This window comes from Camelina sativa, chromosome 2, assembly GCF_000633955.1.
Source record: "Camelina sativa cultivar DH55 chromosome 2, Cs, whole genome shotgun sequence".
Classification (NCBI taxonomy): domain Eukaryota; kingdom Viridiplantae; phylum Streptophyta; class Magnoliopsida; order Brassicales; family Brassicaceae; genus Camelina; species Camelina sativa.
Genome location: NC_025686.1, coordinates 22,653,749 through 22,673,945, shown reverse-complemented (window position 1 = coordinate 22,673,945; position 20,197 = coordinate 22,653,749). Strand labels below are relative to the sequence as shown.

General features: G+C 40.6%; 3 protein-coding genes and 1 pseudogene across 4 annotated transcripts; all 4 read left to right on the top strand.

The window, feature by feature from the left end:
• On the top strand, positions 2,201-3,662 carry LOC104755757 (annotated as a pseudogene).
• Positions 4,027-6,014, top strand: LOC104733207 (probable FBD-associated F-box protein At1g32375). The gene is made up of 4 exons (XM_010452811.2): positions 4,027-4,195; positions 4,279-5,200; positions 5,307-5,441; positions 5,540-6,014. The coding sequence occupies exons 2-4, from the start codon at positions 4,355-4,357 to the stop codon at positions 5,816-5,818; spliced, it is 1,260 nt and encodes a 419-aa protein (XP_010451113.1). The 5' UTR covers positions 4,027-4,195; positions 4,279-4,354; the 3' UTR covers positions 5,819-6,014.
• LOC104733192 (signal recognition particle 19 kDa protein-like) lies at positions 6,832-8,346 on the top strand. 2 transcript variants are annotated; one of them, XM_010452803.2, is made up of 4 exons: positions 6,833-7,098; positions 7,168-7,225; positions 7,320-7,432; positions 7,850-8,346. In XM_010452803.2, exons 3-4 carry the CDS (start codon positions 7,327-7,329, stop codon positions 8,005-8,007), a joined length of 264 nt encoding a protein of 87 aa, XP_010451105.1. In that variant the 5' UTR covers positions 6,833-7,098; positions 7,168-7,225; positions 7,320-7,326; the 3' UTR covers positions 8,008-8,346. The 2 variants fall into 2 exon arrangements, with proteins under 2 accessions (XP_010451101.1, XP_010451105.1); XM_010452799.2 differs by lacking the exon at positions 7,168-7,225 and having other exon boundaries at positions 6,832-7,098.
• On the top strand, positions 9,503-10,541 carry LOC104755748 (probable FBD-associated F-box protein At1g32375). Its single transcript, XM_010478206.1, has 4 exons — positions 9,503-9,556; positions 9,746-10,105; positions 10,246-10,380; positions 10,473-10,541. Exons 1-4 carry the CDS (start codon positions 9,503-9,505, stop codon positions 10,539-10,541), a joined length of 618 nt encoding a protein of 205 aa, XP_010476508.1.

The window sequence follows — 20,197 nt, the reverse complement described above, 5'->3', positions numbered from 1 at the left end:
CAAAGACCTGGCATAGATTATGAGGAGACATACTCCCCTGTGATGGATGCAACGACTTTTAGATATCTAATAAGTCTGGCCATAAGAGAAAGTTTAGATTTGCGGTTAATGGATGTTGTAACTGCATATCTATACGGTCCACTGGATAATAAAATTTATATGAGATTACCAGAGGGTATAGAACTCAAAGATAAGAAGAGTTCTAGAGACCAATACTGCATAAGGCTAGACAAATCGCTTTATGGACTGAGACAGAGTGGTCGAATGTGGTATAACCGGCTAAGTGAATATTTAGCCAAGGAAGGTTATAGGAATGACCCGATCAGTCCTTGTATATTCATAAAGAAATTCGCGAATAAGGGATTTGTAATAATAGCAGTATATGTGGATGATTTAAACATCCTTGGAACCTCTGGGGAAATCGCCCAAACAGTAGGATATCTCAAGAAAGAGTTTGAGATGAAAGACCTAGGCAAGACAAAATTCTGTTTGGGGTTGCAGCTTGAGTACATAAACAATGGGATCCTTGTGCATCAAAAGGCATACACAGAAAAGGTACTCAAGAGATTTAATATGGAGCAAGCTCACTCATTGACTAGCCCAATGGTTGTGAGAAGTGTAGAAGTGGATAAAGATCCATTTGCTCCTAAGAAGGACAATGAAGAAATTCTTGGTCCTGAAATGCCTTACCTCAGTGCTATAGGAGCATTAATGTTCTTGGCTAGCCACACTAGACCTGACATATGCTTCGCAGTAAACCTTCTGGCAAGATACAGTTCTTGTCCGACCATAAGGCACTGGAATGGTATAAAACATGTTCTGCGTTACCTACAAGGAACGACAGACTTTGGTTTATTTTACACTAACCATAACAAAGAAGGTTTAGTTGGTTTTGCTGATGCAGGTTATCTGTCCGACCCACACAATGGTAAATCACAAACAGGTTATGTGTTTACACACGGTGGTACAGCGATCTCTTGGCGTTCTATGAAGCAGACTCTAGTAGCCACATCCTCAAATCACGCGGAGATCCTAGCCATGCATGAAGCCAGCCGTGAGTGTGTTTGGTTGCGGTCAATGACTCAGCACATTCGGACAGACAGTGGCATGGACATAGACAAATCAGCAACGGTCATCTATGAAGACAATACAGCCTGCATCGCACAACTCAAAGAAGGTTACATCAAGGGAGATCGGACAAAGCACATCCTGCCGAAGTTCTTCTACACACATGAACTACAAAAGGCCGGAGAAGTTCAAGTGGTGCAAGTTCAGTCATGTGACAACTCAGCCGATCTCTTCACCAAGGCATTACCGACAACAACATTCAGGAAGCTCACGCACCAGATTGGAATGCGGAGGCTTAAGGACTTGGAGTGATGCTTGGAACAGGGGGAGCAATGTGTGCTGTACTCTTTTTCCTTCACTAAGGTTTTGTCCCAATGGGTTTTCCTGGTAAGGTTTTAATGAGGCAGCATCCCCTAAGCACATTGCATCGATCCCTTCCTCGCATAGGCACGGTTGTATCGTCCAAGGGGGAGTGTTGTAAAACACTTGGTGGACTCTACCCAACCGGCCCATTATCAGTCCGTCCGTGCGCAGCCTCTCGACCACACTTGGTCGAGAGCCTTCGGCCCGTTAGTCGAAGCCCATCGGTGATAGCATTAGTATGTCGGTTTACCTTAGGACTTGTAACACTATATATACTTGTTGTAACCTCAATTCCTATCAATAATAACCTAAGAGATTTACTCCCTAAACTCCCTAATTTACAACAGATGATTAATTGAGTACTTGATTGTCAACTGACTTAGCGTTTCCACCGCAACGTTTCAACGTTGAATTTTGGAAGTTGCACCACTCAAATCAATTAGGGTTCTCATTTGAAGACGAGTTGGTTCCATAAACAAAGAAGATGCTACTCTTCTCCGTTTGAAAGAAAAAATAACGGAGGGGTCTGTTTAAGGTATTTTGCCTAATCTTTGATTTTGTATGAGTTAGGATTAATTTGAGTCGCTTTTTATTTTTGGATTCTGTACTTGGCTATAGTTTTGCTTTTAACTGTCTGTTTTTCGTTTCCAAGAGAACACACACACTTAGAGTTCACATTGCTTGTTCGTATCTATGATGTTTTTTTAGGCTTTGGTGTTTGGAAAATCTCCAGAATCTGAAAGTTCGGGATTTGAAAGAAGAAGGTCGTATGGATTGGATAAGTCGGCTACCTGACGAACTGCTCTTGGTAATATTGTCGTTACTGCCTGCCAGAGATGTCGTGGCTACAATGCTTTTGTCAAAGAGATGGCAGTTTCTTTGGAAGTTTGTGTCAAGACTCATTTACGATGATATATAGCTACAAGAATATTGAGTATGAAAGAATTTCGCGGTTTGTAGACAAGTATTTGCTTTTGCACGAGGCTCCAACTCTAGAAACTTTGCATTTCAAACTTGGTGAAAGGTCTGATGCTGTTGATATTGGTGTATGGATCAGAACTGCAGTTATACGCTGTGTGCGTGAGCTGATCATCGAGATAGACTATTCTTCCAGTATAACTCCAGTCATACTTACAAGGAGTTTGTATGCATGCTGTACAATGCTAGGGACCTTGAAGCTAAACAATGTAATTCTTGTGGATGATCCTTCCTTGGGTTCTTTCCCATCTCTTAAAAGAAATGACTCTTGAATGTCTGAAGTACCCAGGCGATGAATTTGTAAACATGCTTTTATCAAGTTGTCACGTTATTGAAGACTTGGTTGTGGTGCAGTGTCCTGATGACAATGTGACTAATTTCGTCATTAGAGTGCCTTCTCTAAAGCATTTATACATCTGTAAATCACCAGACAAACATAGAGATGCTGGAGATGGGTTTGTCGTAAATGCTCCTTCTTGATAATACGGGTGGGTTTGTGTCATCGAGAATGAAATGCCTAATATAGTAACAGCGGATATTGACATTAAGAGTCATCCTGGGAGTATTCTGAGTTCTGTTACTTCAGTCAAGTTTCTCTATTTGTGTTTATCAACCGCAGAGGTATTTTCTTGTTAATTTCAAGTTGTTGTTTCTTGGAAATAGCTGGTCTTCTTGTGATCAAGTCTCTAGCCACTAACATTGCTTTCACTTATTCTGTCTTGTATGCAGGTAAAGGATGCATATCCTGTTGGTAGTGTCTTCCACCATCTTGTAGAGTTAACGCTATGCAGATGTGATGTGCAGTGGTTGAACCTACTTATGCGTTTATTTGGTGATTCCCCTATATTACGAGCTCTCAAACTTGATCAGGTATACATATATATATATATATATCTCAACCCAATCCATTTAGTGTTTTTGACCAGGTGATTTTCTGACTCATTCATTTGTCTAATCTAATGTACTGTTTATATCAGTACCATGGCTATCAGGCTCATGAACCGAGCCCCTGCTTTAAACCGAGTTCAGTTCCTGAATGTTTGTTATCGAGTTTTGAAACTCTCGAATGGAAAGCCTATGAAGGAACAGAAGAAGAGAAAATACTTCTACGATCTATCTTAAGAAACGGAAGCTGTTTAAAAAAGGTAACTGTGTCCTCAAAATCCACAGACAGGGACAAGAAACTTGAGATGATCAAGGAGTTGACAATGTTGACCAGGCGTTCACCTACCTGTCGGCTTGTATTTAACTGAAGCTACAGTAAGACATGTCAAGTCATACAGTGTCTGATGCTTTTCCTTTTCCAAATTTTAGCTCTTTGAATTTCTCATTTTCTTTTGTACAAGTCTCTGCACTCTGCGTGCGGATTCGCTGTTGAATCTTGCTTTATGTTGGTTTAATAGATGGTGTAAACACAAGTCTTTGCTTTTTGAGGTTATGCACTGTGGTGCCATCTTTAATTAACTATCAAACTTTCTTGGACCTACTACTATATTCAAAGAATTATAAAAATCATTCAAACGTCTAATTACATTTCTATGTTAGAATAAATATTTAAAATGTACATGAATTCACATCTTTCTAGAAAATGGGGAAGGCCACTAGCGATTGCCGGAGTAAATCATATTTAAATATACATACATACATTAGCTTTTCTCTCTCATCCCACCATCGTCTTTATCTTTTGACGAATTGAAGTGGTGTCTCTCTAATATATTTAAATATGATTATTCGTTTTTATTGTGTTTGTTTGATCTGAGAGGAAGCTGTTCATCCGGTGTATCAGGTGAGTTTTGATTTCTTTGTTTGGATCCGGTACGGTGTTATTTGCGAATATCTCTGTTTCTTATGAAAGTTTTCACTTTTCAGTGAGCTTTGAAAGCAAGAACGGCTTAACATTTCAGAGTCGAAATTAATCAGGTGTTTTATTATCAATCATTTTTCTATGGATAGTATAAGTCAGTTGCCTGAAGCGCTGCTCTTGAGAATATTGTCTTTACTGCCTGCCAAGGATTTTGTAGCCACAATGGTTTTGTCAAAACGGTGGCAGTTGCTTTGGAAACTAGTGCCAAAACTCATATATGATGATAGTTATCAAAATATTGAGTATGGAAAATTTTCTCGGTTTGTAGACAGGTCTTTGCTTTTGCACGAGGCGCCTGTTATAGAAACTTTGCATTTCAAGCTTGGTAGAAAGTGCGATGCTGTAGATATCAGTGTATGGACCGGAACTGCAGTTAAACGCTGTGTACGTTACCTTATTGTTGAAATTGATTGTTCTTCAAGTACAACTCCGGTCATACTTCCAGTTAGTTTATATACAGGCTGTACAATGCTTGTGACCTTGAAACTAAACAGCGTGGTTATCGTGGATATTTCTTCCTTGGTTTCTTTTCCATCCCTCAAAACTTTGAGCCTTTTGTTTGTGAAGTACCCAAATGACGGATTTGTCAAGAGGCTTTTATCCAATTGCCCTGTTCTTGAAGCCTTAGTTGTGGAACGAGACCCCAATGATAATGTGACCATTTTCACTGTTATTGTGCATTCTCTAAAGAGTCTATTCTTACGTGAGTCACCAAAAAGTGTTGATAATTCTCGTGGGTTTGTGGTAGATGCTCCTTCTTTGGAGTGCTTCGATGTTCTTGATCATAAGGGTGGGTTTTGTATCATTGAGAATGATATGCCTAAGATTGTAACAGCAAATGTTGACGTCACTTACATTCTTCCTGGGAAGATTTTGGGGTCTATTACTTCTGTCAAACGTCTCTATTTGTGTTTATCAACTTCAAAGGTATTTCTTTTGATTTTCTTTTTAGAATCAATCTGTAATTTCTTGTGACAAAACCTGTTGCCGCCACAGTCCTTGTGTACTAATTATTCTTCTGTCGCTTATGCAGACTGCATATCCTGTTGGTAGTGTCCTCCACCGTCTTGTAAACTTAAGGCTATGCACATGTGAGACAGAGTGGTTGAATCTACTCATGTGTTTGCTCAGAGATTCCCCTAAGTTACGGGTTCTCAAACTTGAACAGGTACATATATATATTTCACCCTAAATGATTCGGTTTCCTTGGATCAGTATTTATGTTGATCTAATACACTCTACTTCTATCCCAACAAATTAAATCAGAAACATACCCATCAGCCTGATAAAGCTCGCCCGAGCTGGAGTGAACCGAGTTCAATTCCTGAATGTGTGATATCGAGTCTTGAAACTCTCGAGTGGGTAAAATATGAAGGAACAGAGGAAGAGAAAGACGTATCGGCATTTATCTTAAGAAATGCAAAATGTTTAAAGATGGCAACTATCTCATCTAACTCCACTGATCCCAACAAGAAACTTAAGATGCTCAAGGAGTTATCATCGTCGCCTAGACGCTCACCTACCTGTCAGCTGATATTTGACTGAAGTTAATATGAGCAGCCCCGAAGGAAAAAAAAACATGTTCCATAAGTCGAGTAACATCTGGTTGTTATGTCAATGTTTGATCCTGAATCTTAGATATGTTGAAAGGTTATATTTGAGCTATTTGAATTTCTTATGTTTTTTTGGCGTTTTGCTCTTTACTTAGAAGAATGAAACGGAAGAACCACTGTCTTATGTTTTTGGCTTTTTGCAATACACTTCGTAATGATGAACCACGACCTTGCACAAACTTTTCTTGTTATGTTAGTATTCTATTTCTTGGCTTGAAATATAACTGTTATTAAATTGAAACCGAAAGCTAAGTAAGTTTAGTGTGGCTTTGCTCGGTTCTGTTTTGAGTGTAGCATAACCAGTATGATATATGAAAAGGAGCTTAATTTATAGTCGATATTGTAAGTTAGGCGTTTTACATGGGCATGAGAGGAAGGATGGCTTTTTCAAGAGCGGCTCGGTTGGACGATGTATATACATGTCATCAAATGATTGTGTTTTCTTGGTGGATGGTTTTGATGGATCCGTAGAGACGACCAATGGAGATCCCACTAAGATTTGTATGGATGGATTCATGCAATCAGTCGAAGGCGACAAGACAAAGGTGAGAAATACCTACCAGGTATATGTCTCGACATCCGTTCCCCTGCTCATCACATGTATGAAGGCTACTACTATTAAGTCTAAAGTTTTTAATATTCAGTGTGAAAAAAAAAAATCCAAATGAATATATATATATATATATATATTTACATTTGCTTTTCTTTAGTTAAAATTTATTCTGTAATTCTTAATTTGTGTTACAAATTAAAGAGAAAAAAGGAAACAATAGAAAGAGAAACAGCAGACGTTATTAGACCATGTTTATCGGAGGTTTTAAGAGAGATTTTAAGAGAGGTTTTAAGGAAAAGTAGGTAAAAAATAAATCAGAAAGAAAAGAAAAAAGGAAGAGCTCCCCTTATATAGTATACTCGTTTTTATATAAGAGACGCTGAAGTGTCAACGCGTGGTTGGTTAAATAATTGTATTGAGAACAAAAAATTTTTTGGCCCGATCGTGTTTTTCTCTTCCTTTCTCTCTCGCTCTCTCTATCGCAAACCTCTCAATCCAAGGAGATTGAATCGGTCGGAATCGTTGGAGATGGAATTGGAGGAGTCTGAAGGAGATTGAACTTGGACGAGATTGAATTCGGAGTCTAATCAATTGGAGGAGATTGAATCGATTGGAATCAGAGGAGATTGAATCGGTGGAGCTTGAACCTATCTCTAATGGTAAGTTTCTCATTCTGATAGTAAGAATTTGCGACAGATTGAGGCTTTAAACGTTGTTGTGTTTCTTAGAGAAAGATCCTAAGAAAGATATCAAACTCTTTATCAATTCCCCTGGTGGTTCCCTCAGGTTATAATCTTGATTTGTTTGTAATAATGTTTGATTGGGTTTAGTTTCTGGCTCAGATGATCTAACTTGATGTTCTTTTTGTTTGTTTGGTTAGTGCAACCATGGCTATATACGATGTGGTTCAGCTTGTGAGAGCTGATGTTTCGACGATTGCTCTTGGAATTGCTGCATCAACAGCTTCAATTATTCTTGGTGCGGGAAGTAAAGGTAAGCGTTTTGCTATGCCCAACACGAGGATAATGATTCATCAACCTCTTTATCAGTGCTTGTTATTCATCAACAATATAGATTGTGATATTGTTTATTGTTACTGGAAGATGACCTTATGCTAAGTTTATCTGATTATGTCTTTCATTCTTTATCAGTTCATTTGTTATATTTTGAATTTCTAGGTAGAATTAATCTAGATAGAAAAAAAATTATTTCAAGCACTTTTTGGCTAATTGCAAGACCTATGATATGTTTGTGTATGTCTATGCATTGACACTGTTGCTTCCAAATTGCTGGACTTTTCTAACATGCAGAATGAGTAATTGTTGCTAAACATTGCACTTAAAGGGTCTACCTGCAAGTTGTTTCCTACAGACATATGATGTTCTTTCTCTTTTTGATTTATATTTGCAGGAAAGCAACTGATGCAGAACATTGCAGAGTTGGTACCAAGCATAAGAGCAGCGAAGAAGCAGGAATCTCAGAAAGCGAAGAAGCAGGAACCTCAGGCCCCAACTGCAACCTCTGGAACTTCTTCAAAGTCAGGCAAAGGTGGCAAGAAGAAGAGATAAACAAGCCCTATTTTCTCCCCCTGTCGTTTATTTTTTTCTCCTCGCATCAGGTTCTATCTCTTAAACTTACTGAGAAGAACACAAAGGTGTTTGCAGGTGTAACAATGTTTCAAATAGAAGATAGTCTCTTCACCACTAAGCTATTTTGGTTTAATCACTCTGCTTGGTTTAAAAAAGAACAGAAAGTATTAAAATTGTTATACTTTTGCGATAGGAGTTTGGATGCATAAGCTTTTGCGTTTTACTTATCCTTCAAAAACATTGTTTAACATCAAATATCCAAACAGTACATTTAAGGTCTTGTCAATAACAAAAACTATTTATGAATGTTGGTCGTTATAAGCCTTTGTGTCAGTCCGATCCAACATCGACCCCTTTGTCCTTGAAGAATTCTTGTTATTGATTCATCAACCTCTTTATCAGTGCTTTGTTTTGTTTTATGTTAATCTCTTTATCAGTGCTTGTTATTTGTAAGATTTGGTTTGGTTCTCAACCATTCTTGATGATACCTGCAGCCAGGTAAGAGAAACAGTCTGTGATGTTGCATTCTTGCACAATGAGCAATTTTTTTGTTTTATGTTAATGTTTTTATTATGTTTTGTAAGTTTGAAAATTAATTAAAATGTAATATTTTCTAATTTTATAAAATCTTAAATGTTTACACATTTATACCACTTCTATTCTATTTAAAATTTAAAAAATTTTAAAAAACAATATTTTCAAAAATAAGAGATCCAAAATAAGAACCTACCAATAAAAGAGAAAATTTTATCTAAGAGATCATAGATTCTTATATTCCAAACAGTACACAATTAATTCATAAAAAATTTAAGAACTCCCCTTATATAAACCCCCCAATAAACTTGCCCTTAGCTTATGGCTAAAGAAACAACAAGGCAGCCCTAAATTAATTAATTAAGAGAGGATAGCAATTTGAAGGAGAAACAGAGAAATATTGAGAGAGAGAGATTAGAAAAGAGCCGCCGAGAGTTAAAAGGAGCAAAGAGAGTTAGAGTTTTACCTTTGTGTTCTTTGTGTGAGATTGTACTCTCCTTCTAGCTTCTTGGTCTTTGGGAGACAGTTCCCATTTCTCACCCGAGACGTGATTAGAGGCAAATAACTCTGTTATCAAGTTCCTGTAAGTTCCAGCTAAATCAATCAATCGATCATAAATACCTATACAGTGAAGGAGAAGTAGCGCAAGGGTTTAGGTATTCCACTTTCTTTATTATTTTTTTTTTTGTTTTATTCTTTTGGCACAAAATTCATCGATCTCTGTATCTTCAAAAACGAGTTAACTCTAAGTGAATTTCCCGACGCACTGCTCTTGAGTATATTGTCTTTTCTGCCTGCGAAAGATGTTGTGGCCACAATGCTTTTATCCAAACGATGGCAACCGCTTTGGAAGATGGTGCCAAGACTCATATATGATGATGACAACGATGAAAGTTTTCCTCAGTTATAGAAACTTTGCATTTCAAACTTGGTCAAAACTATGGTGCCGTTGATATCGGAGTATGGACCAGAACTGAACTTAAACGCTGTGTGCGTAAGCTGATTATCAAGACGGACTGTTGTATTAACAGTACAGCTCCAGTCATACTTCCAAGGAGTTTGTACACAGGGTGTAAACATGCTTGTGAGATTGAAAGTAAAAAAAGTGGTTCTTTGGATGTTACTTCTCCAATCTCTTTCCCATGTCTCAAAGAACTGATCCGTAAACATGTGAAATACCCAGGTGACGAGTTTGTTCAGAGGCTTTTATCTAGGTTGTCCTGTTCTTGAAAGCCTTGCTGTGAAACAATGTCGAGATGACAATGTGAACATTTTCACCATAAAAGTCCCTTCTCTCAAGAGTTTAGTCTTAGATAAATCAGGTTTTGAAGATACAGCTACTGCACCTGGGTTTATGATAGACGCTCCTTCTTTAGAGAGGTTTTACATTGAAGATGATTCTAAGGGTGGGTTTTGTGTTATTGAGAATGAGATGCCTAATATTGTAGAGGCAGATGTTGATGTCGCTTATTATCCTGGAAATATTTTGAGTTCTATTACTTCTGTCAAGCGTCTCTCTTTATCTAGTATAACATCCGCAAAGGTAATATCTTCTAAACTATCTCATGCTTTGTTTGTATTGTTTTTACCGTCTGCATCCTTGATTTTGTTTTCATAATCAATTATTGGAAAAATTGTGTATTCCATCACTGATTGTGTACTTTGTCATGTTTTCAATTGCAGGATGCATATCCTGTTGGTACAATCTTCTGCCCTCTTGTATATTTAGAGATATGTACATTTAAAACAGAGTGGTTGAATGTACTTATGCGTGTTCTCAAAGATTCCCCTAATTTACGAGCTCTCAAACTTGACACGGTACATATAATTCGTCCCAAATGATTCAGTTTCTTTGGATAAGTATATATACATGTTGATCTAATGTGCTGTACTTTCTTGTCAACTTATAGCTCTATCACTATGAAGATGATGATGATGATAATCGCCCGAGCTGGAGTGAACCATGCTCAGTCCCCTAATGTGTAAAATGGAGTCTTGAAACTCTCAAGTGGTCAGAATATGAAGGAGCAGAAGAAGAGAAACAAGTAATAGCATTTATCTTAAGAAATGCACACTGTTTAAAGAAGGCAACTATCTCCACTGAATCAACCGAAGAGCCTAACAAGAAACTCCAGATGCTTAAGGAGTTGTCTTTGTTTCCAAGGCGTTCACCTACCTGTCTGCTTGCATTCGAATAATTAAAGTTATGGTCTGACCTTAATTAGTAATATCTGGCTGGAGAGTGTTTTTATCCAAACCTTAGATATGTTAAAGACTCATACAATTTAGCTCTTTAAATTTCTCTGTGGTTTATCTCTCCTTTATTCAATTTGGTAATGTTTTGACTTTTCCGGTTTAACTATATAGTCTTGGTTCTTCAACAAATTGGGCGTTTTTATGTTGTTTTGGTTTGATTTGATTTCTTGGATTGAAATAATTGTGTTGCCGAATCAAAACCAATGAGATTAGATTTAATATGACGAAAAATTTGGTATCTAATAAAACCAATGAGATTATATTATTGAAAAGCAAGAATATAGAGATTTTTGTCACGTAATATCTTCCCAGGCGATCACTTACCTGTCAGCTTGCTATCAACTAAAGCTATGGTCTGACCTAAGTAATATCTAGTAGGAGTGTGTTTTTTATCCAAACCTTAGATTTTAAAAGCTTATCTTTAGGTCTTTGATTTTTTTTTTTTATGTTATTGATTAGAATAAAGAAACATACATTTGATTCTTCAATAAATTGGGCGTTGGTATGGTTTGTTCTTAGGGAGACGAGATCCCAATTAGGATTTGTCTCAATTGACTAATCGCTAACAAAAACTAGAGAATAGGAATCTTCAATGATGAGAAGAAGCGACGAAGGTTTAAGGTATTTGACGGTACGTCCTCGAGTTTTTGTTTTTTGTTTTTTTTAGGATTTAGGATTGATTCTCCCGCAAAGAGGGTGTTTGTGGGAGGTTGTCGTTGGTAACGGTTATTATCAATCTTATTATATAAAGTTGGATTTTGAAAGTTAGCCATTAACAAAATTTTGACATGTGTCAAGTTATTAATCTCAGATTTTGACATGTGTAAAAGTTAATATTTAATAGTTGGAATTTAATTACAACAAAAATAAAATATTTTGTTATAAAAATATTAATAATGCAAAAAGATAAATTTTGATATGTGTCAACACTACAAGAAAACAAGCAGTTTGTGACTCCCAAAAGAGTCTTAAAATGGTCGCAAAACAGCCATTTGCGACTATTACCAGACTATCTAAGTTGGTCGCTAAAAAACGGTCGCAAAATATAACAGTGACAATATGGTGGCATATTTGCGACTCTTTTACGACTAATAAATATGGTCGTATAAAAGCAACGGTTTAGAGACACACAGTAATAGTCGTATATTTTGAAACACCGGTCACAATACTGTCACATATGTGCGACTCTTTTAAGACTAATATTTCAGTCCGCGCCGGCATTCCAGAACGAATTCTTATCGCTTAGCACAAGCGCTAACCCTGACAAGGCCCTACATCGCATATGCAGTTGGAGTGGTTAGTCGATTCATGCAAAATCCAAAGAAACCTCACTTTCGACGAATATTGAGGTACATGAAAGGAAGACTTGACTATGGTCTTCTGTATAAGAAAGGAGAACAGTGTAAGATAGTTGGCTATTGTGACGCCGACTATGCTGGTGATCACGACACGCGTCGATCAACAACTGGAAACGTGTTCAGGCTTGGTTTAGGAGCAGTTTGTCTTTGAAAAGTAAGCGGTGTTTTAGCCGTAACCCTTGTTGGAAGAGAATACCACGTAGGAGTGAAAACTCCCCTGCTCATCTATCTTCATTCCAAAGGCGAACATTTCAATTGAGTGACTGTAACTGCTATCTATAGTTTACAGTCAGTAGTTCTTAACCAACCGCCCAGCTTTATAAAGCTTTAAGAGGGAATAGGGAGTAAGGGGGACCTTCGCTTCATTATCAAATTGACCTGGACCCTCTTTCTTCTCCTGCTGCAGATTTTGCCCTGCGCGGATTCTGGAGCTTCTTCTTTAGTCTAGGATTTCAAATAATAATCAAATCAAAAGAAGCGGCTGGGCGAGAACAAGAAGCGGTCGTCGTACGCCGGCCGGTAGCTCTACTAAGCGAAGAACCGCTCGCTGCCTTTTCTTCGCGAATAACCATGTGGAGTGGAGGTAGCCTAGGAGAAGAGAAGCAAGCTACCTTCGCCTACCTCCCATCTATAAGCGGCAATGGTAAGAGCTGGTAAGCATGGTAACTGTATCGACTAAGGGGCCGGTGCTCCGCGTTCTATCTAGGTTCCGCTCTGACCTTTCCCCACCTCACATAGAAGAAGAGGAAGCCCTTCAATAGAAGAACCCGTGTGAGTGGGAGGATTGAATCATTCATTCATCGGATACGTCTTTTCCCGTGATCCATTTCATGTCAACTCTAATTAGTTATCAAAAGGCCTACCTTACAAAGGGAAACGGCCGCATCGGCCCGCTTCGTCACCGTCGGTTCCCGCAACCAAGCCTTTCTCTTATTCTTTCTTTCAGAAGGGCTTGCGGTTCATTACACCAAAGGCTTTTAGTGAACTATTGAAGCTATCGAGAGAGTACCAAATGCTGACGGTGACGAAGGTTACCGACTTTCGGTGGACGCGGAGCCAACGAGTTCAGTCGAAGAGCGTAACGAGTCTAAGGTTACAGAAGCGTTCGCCAACTTTGATAGGTATAGCATTGCGAGCAAATAGAGAGCAGAGAGCTTACCCTTTCTTTCTATGAGAGTCGCGAGCTTGTTGTAGTCGGTCCTAAAGAACCTTGCTGCTTACTTGCTATATTCCCGCGTTCTTGCACGGCTCGCGCGCAACCCCGCCCTGCTTTTCCCTTCCCCCTCTCCCCCCCCCTTACCGTCCAAAACTCAGAGGCCGTATGGAGTATAGCCAAGTGGTAAGGCACCGGTTTTTGGTACCGGCATGCAAAGGTTCGAATCCTTTTACTCCAGATTATGAACACCCGATCGGATCTGTCAAGAACGAGCTGACGACGGAAGCTCTCATTAATTAGTTGATGAGGGGAAGCGACTGACAGCAGTCCCTGAGCTAAGCCTTGGAAATCTTAATGCCATAATGCCTTTCAAATCCTCCTAGCCATTATCCTACTGCAATAATTCTTGCTAAGAAGAACGCTCATGTTGTGGCAATTCCACCCTGAAGGTAATGGGTTACTCCTACAGCACGTCCTTGTACAATGCTCAAGGCTCTAGGCTGAGTAGCAGGAGCAACTTTTCATTTATTATGAGCCCAAACAATGGATTCAATAAGTTCTTGCCAATAACCACGCCCGCTGAATAGAAACATGAAACTGAAAGCCCATACAAAATGAGCACCTAGGAAAAAAAGACCATATACAGATAACGAAGAACCATAAGACTTAATTACCTGGGATGTTTGTGCCCATAAGAAATCGCGGAGCCACCCATTAATAGTAATGGAAAACTCTGTGCAAAGTTTCCTCCAGTAATATGAGTTACCACTCCTTGATCACTTATACTACCCCTCACACTGACCGTACTTCCGGCAAACATAACTAGTTCTTCGAGTAAGATTGGGTTGAAGCGAAAGGATATTCGCTTTATTAGCTAAGGCTGATTGAATTGCTAACTGAACTTAACTAGTCTAATTCCATTATTCTGACCCTGCAGGCTTTGATCTTTTTGATTCTCATCGAAATCGGAAGATTTGAAAGCGGAAAGAAGATTCTAGCCTTCCTTCCATATTAAAAGATCAAGGAAGACGAGCAAGAAAACGGATGCGCGTTAGCGCAACGGCTTTCGCTAACGTTGTTCAATCCGTTGCTTGTTCCCTTGACCTTTCATTCACACTCTGATTNATATTAAAGTTCTAAGGAAACAAAAAAGTTTTTCTCTCCCAGGCACACTCCCCGAGGAGCCATGAAGAATGCTTTTGTCCAGATCTCACCCACTCTGCTCCCCCATTAGAAACCGATCCATCCTATTATCCACTGGACAAACGGTAACTTTTGACCATCTTTCTCAAATATCCTCACCGGAAACCTAGATCTGAAAGCCACAAACCCTCTTCTAATCGGTTTTATGCTCTTGAGAAAACTGCATTTACTACCACCATTAACTGCAGCTACTCCTAACCAAGTGCCCACCCAAACCTTTTTAAAAAACCACTATAACCGAAGTTTTTGGCCGCTTTTGTTTTCCCGCTCTTACGAATAACGTCCACCCCTCCTCAAATCTACACCAATCCACCCGCAATGTCCAGCCGTATTCAGCATCATTTGAAAGGAAAGGAGATCCAACAAGGCTTTTCCCCTCCACCCTGTAAGCGAATCAGAGCACCTGAGCTCGACACTACAGATCTGATCCAGGAGAACTCCCTCACGCTCATAGGACGACTTACAAACCCCTCGATCCAGCGAATGTGGGCTCTATTTCCGTTCCTTCTAAACCGCTGGAACCTCCATGGAAAAGCTGCAGGTGCAGATCTTGGACAAGGATTATTCCAGTTCACTTTTGAAACGGAGGATGACATTACTCAGGTCCTCGCTAATAGGCCTTACCACTTTGACCACTGGATGGTCATCCTCCAACGATGGGAACCGATTATCTCACCCTCCTATCCATCCCAAATACCTTTCTGGATTGAAGTCCAAGGCATCCCAAAACACTACTGGAAAAAGGAAATGGTGCTCTCCATAGGCGAAGCACTCGGTGAAATCTTAGATTGGGAAATTTCATCATCCTCCATCCTCCTCCAGCTCCTGTTAAATGGCATGGAACCACTCACAAAGGAAACTATCATCGAATTCTCGGATGGAAGCGAGGCTGTCGTGTGCCTGGAGTACAAAAATCTCAAGAATCACTGCTCCTACTGCCAAAGACTTACTCATGATAAATCAGTTTGCCCAGGTCTGCCAGACCAAAGGAAAGATCAAAACCTGCATTCAAGAGCAGCTGCCCCCTCGTCTACACAACAGACCTCATCCAGGAATTACTACACTCCTCAGGATAATTTCCTGCCACCACAAAGACAGACAAGATCTTTTGAGAACCATTTGTCTCAACTCCCAAACCAACAGTCTAGAAAAAGGCCTTATGCAGCAATAAGCTTAAATGCTAGAAACGTACCTGACTTTCGTCAAACAGCACGCAACACAAGAGACCGGCAGGATCGCCTCGTTCATCAAAGCTTCATAGCCAGATCAACCCACAGCCGAGAAGAGGTAACTCCACAGCAATACGGTCACAACAGTCCCCCTGCTCCACCAACTCGCAACCTACAATGGCGAGAAAAAACCAGATCATCAACTGAGATCCATGGTGAACCTTCTGTTTCGTCCAGAGCCAGACGTCCACCCCTGGAGAGAGAAGTTGCAAGCCCAGATCCCCCTACTCCACCCCCTGAAAATGCTCATATCCAGACGATCCAACACCAAGCCTCCCACCTTAAGCACCAGGAGCCTGAAACTCAGACAAGGGAACAAATCATGAATGAGCTGCAAGAGATTACCATCCAATATATGTCCTGCCCTGACCCGGTCGAAAGTGCAGCGCGAAGATTGAGGGTGCTACAGACTGACTCTGAAAACCTTATGGAGGAGACTGCTAATTCGATCCTAGCCTCAAACCAAAAGACAAAAAACCATCTGCCTCTTCCTCCTCTAGACCAACCTGCTAATAAGCCCCTAAATGTCAAGGATACAACATCTTCTGCAATCCTGCAAAAGAATACAAGTGAAATCAGTAAGCGAGGACGCGGACGCCCTCCTCTCCAAAAACAAACTGGGAAAACAAACCAACCTCTACGCGGAGCCAGACCCCAGAAAAGAATTCTTACACAAGGCTCTCCCAGGAAATCTCCTAATCGCACCTCATCTTCAAAGTCGGGACCTTCAAAGTCAACTCAGAAGAAAGTCACCAAACGAGATGCGGGAAACCCCAGGGTCAGTGATCATTCAGCTGGAGAACCCTCGGGGATCCTCCCTGCCAACTCAAACCCTCCTAGAATCTCCTTGATACCTGCTTCAAAGAAGAAGAAGGCGGATTTTCAGAATCCGCCAACCCCTCTTCCTTAAGAATTGTGAGTTGGAACTGTTGTGGGTTGGGGAACCCCATAACAGTCCAAAGAATCCGGAAAATGAGGAAAAAGATTTTCCCGGATATACTGTTTCTCATGGAGACAAAACACCAACCTGAAGCAGTTAAGAAAACCCTGCAGTGGCTTGACTATCCGAACTACCTTTTGGTTCCCCCTGAGACATCAGCTTCGGGTGGTCTTGCTCTCTTCTGGAAGGACAGTATAGAGGTAGAAATCCTAAAATCAAGCAACCACTTCATTGACTCAAAGATAAAAGCAAAAGGTAGAGAATTCTTTGCTACCTTTCTATATGGAGAACCGGAGAGATCCAAAAGATTCCAGGCTTGGAACCAACTGCAAGAGTATGCTTTGAATAGGACTGATCCTTGGTTTTTGACTGGAGATTTCAATGACATCATCTGCAACGATGAAAAAAGAGGAGGACCATTGAGATCTGAAAGCTCTTTCACAGACCTACGATCTTTTCTGTCGTCGTGTGATTTATATGACCTGAAACACTCGGGGAACTTCCTCTCGTGGAGAGGACAGAGACACTCACATCTCGTAAGGTGCCGTTTGGATAGAGCAGTAGCTAACAGCGAATGGATCCTAGCCTACCCGTCAGGAAGAAGTGAATACTTGCGTTTTGAAGGATCCGACCATCGTCCTCTAGTCTCCTCCTTTGATCCTGTTAAAAGATATCACAAGAGCCTATTCAGGTATGACAGACGACTCAGGGAGAACACTGAAGTAAGCATAATTGTGCTAAAGGCTTGGAACCAGGAACCCTCAGCCCCCATAGAGCATAGACTCCACCTGTGCAGACTAGCAATCATCAGATGGAGTCGAGACCAACACCAAAACAGCCAGAAAGAAATCTCATCTCTTAAAGACCAACTGGAAGAAGCAATGTGCGATGACACGGCCTGTCAAACCTTCATTGATTCTATTAACCAGAACTTAGTGTTAGCCTATAAGAAGGAAGAGGAATTTTGGAAACAGCGGAGCAGGCAGCTATGGCTTACCTTAGGAGATAAAAACTCGGGCTATTTCCACGCGGCTACAAAAAACAGAAGGGCAATCAACAACATATCAGTTCTCGAAACCTCTGAAGGTGAAAAGGTCTATGAGGAAAAAGAAATTGTTAAAGTAGTTACTGATTATTACCAAGACCTCTTCGCGTCCCAAAAAGGAAATAGAAGTTCAGTGGTCCAAGAAGCTCTCACCCCCTGTGTAACCCAGGACATGAATGAGAGCTTGATAGCTATGCCAACTCCCCTCGAAATCCAACAGGCCTGCTTCTCGATCCACCCTGACAAAGCACCTGGACCCAACGGATTTTCAGCCAGTTTCTTTCAATCAAATTGGCAATCAGTGGGTGATGCAATCATTGCAGAGGTTCAAGCGTTTTTTGTCTCAGGGGTCCTACCAAAAAAGATCAATCATACGCACATTAGACTCATTCCAAAAACTACTGTGGCACAAAAACTAGCAGACTATAGACCTATAGCCCTATGCTCAGTTTATTACAAGATCATTGCCAAACTCTTAGCCAAAAGGATGCAACCTGTTCTACATGCCTGTATCTCAGATAACCAATCTGCCTTTGTTCCCCAAAGAGCCATCTCAGACAACGTCCTCATCACTCATGAATCTCTCCATTACCTGAAAACATCAGGAGCAAAAAAGAGATGCTTTATGGCTGTTAAAACAGACATGAGTAAAGCATATGATAGATTGGAATGGGATTTCATTGAAGCAGCTTTAAATCAAATGGGTTTCCATCCTACCTGGGTCAACTGGATCATACAGTGTGTTTCCACAGTCTCATACTCCTACCTCGTTAATGGCCAGGCTCAAGGTATAGTGAACCCTCGGCGTGGAATCCGACAGGGCGACCCGTTGTCACCATACTTATTCATCATCTGTAGCGAGGTGCTATCGGGGCTGTGTCTAAAAGCTCAGAGTCAAGGAAACTTACTAGGCCTACGAGTGGCTAAAGGAAGCCCTAGAGTGAATCATCTCTTGTTTGCAGATGACACAATGTTTTTCATCCGGTCTGATTACCACAGTTGCTTGACACTCCGACGCATCCTGCAAAAATATGAAGCTGCATCTGGTCAAAAGATAAATCAAGCAAAGTCGTCTATCACTTTCTCAGCAAAAACTCCCGCAAGTGCAAAAGAGCTAGCCAAAAATATCCTCGAAATCCAAAAGGAGGGGGGTCAGGGTAAATACCTTGGACTACCGGAATTATTTGGGCGAAAAAAGAAGGATCTCTTCTCCTCTATCGTGGACCGAATTAAACAAAGAGCCCTCAGCTGGTCCTCACGGTTTCTTTCCTCTGCAGGGAAACTAACAATGCTGAAATCTGTCCTCACAGCTATGCCAACCTACACCATGTCCTGCTTCCAGCTTCCTGCATCACTCTGTAAGAGGATCCAATCAGCTCTCACTCGCTTTTGGTGGGACAAAAACACAGAAAAGAAGAAGATGTCATGGATTGCTTGGAGAAAACTAGCAAAGCCCGCAAAAATGGGAGGTTTAGGACTCAGAGATATAAAGCTTTTTAACAAGGCCCTTCTGGCAAAACTGAGCTGGCGAATCCTCACCAACCCACAGAGTCTATTGGCGAGAGTACTAAAAGGTAAATACTGTAAGGACTTATCTTTTTTGGATTCCTCTGCTCCAAACTCTGCCTCTCATGGATGGAAAAGCATCTGCATAGGCAAAGACCTCCTCAAGAACAACCTTGGAGTTTTAGTGGGCTCCGGAGATTGTACTCGGCTGTGGAGATCCCCCTGGCTATCCTTATCTTCTCCACTAGCTCCAATGGGACCTCCAACGAAAGCCACTCAACATCTTACGGTTGCGGATCTGATAATTCCTGGCACCAATGAATGGAATTCAAATCTCATTAGAAACATCCTCCCTATGTACGAAGATGTGATCAAAAAGATTAAACCAAGTGGACAGGGGGCAAGAGATGCCTGGGCTTGGCTACCAACAAAAGATGGCCAATACTCAGCAAAATCAGGTTATTTTGAGGCAACAAAGCTGGATCCAAAACCTCCTGAGGAAGAAAACTCGAGGGATTTAGTTTCAGCCGGTTTTAACTGGCAACGTAATATATGGAACCTCAAAACTTCCCCAAAGACAAAACTGCTCATCTGGAAAGCTGTGCAAAATGCTCTCCCGGTTGGGGTAAACCTGAAGTACAGAAATATCACGGATTCTGCTGTCTGCCCCCACTGCAGTGAAGAGGAATCAGTCCTCCATCTCCTCTTCCTGTGTCCCTACGCAAAAAGCATTTGGTCAGCTGCTCCATTTCAAACAAAACCACACCTAGAGTCGATCAAGGATGTCAACCAAGGAATTGAAAAGGTAAATAATCTCTTATGCTTACCTCCAACAGGCATCGGATCTGGCCCGCTAGCTCCATGGATAATCTGGTCAATCTGGACAGCGAGAAACCAGTTGATCTTTAGCAAGAAACAAATCCCAGGCGAGGAAGCCTTGCA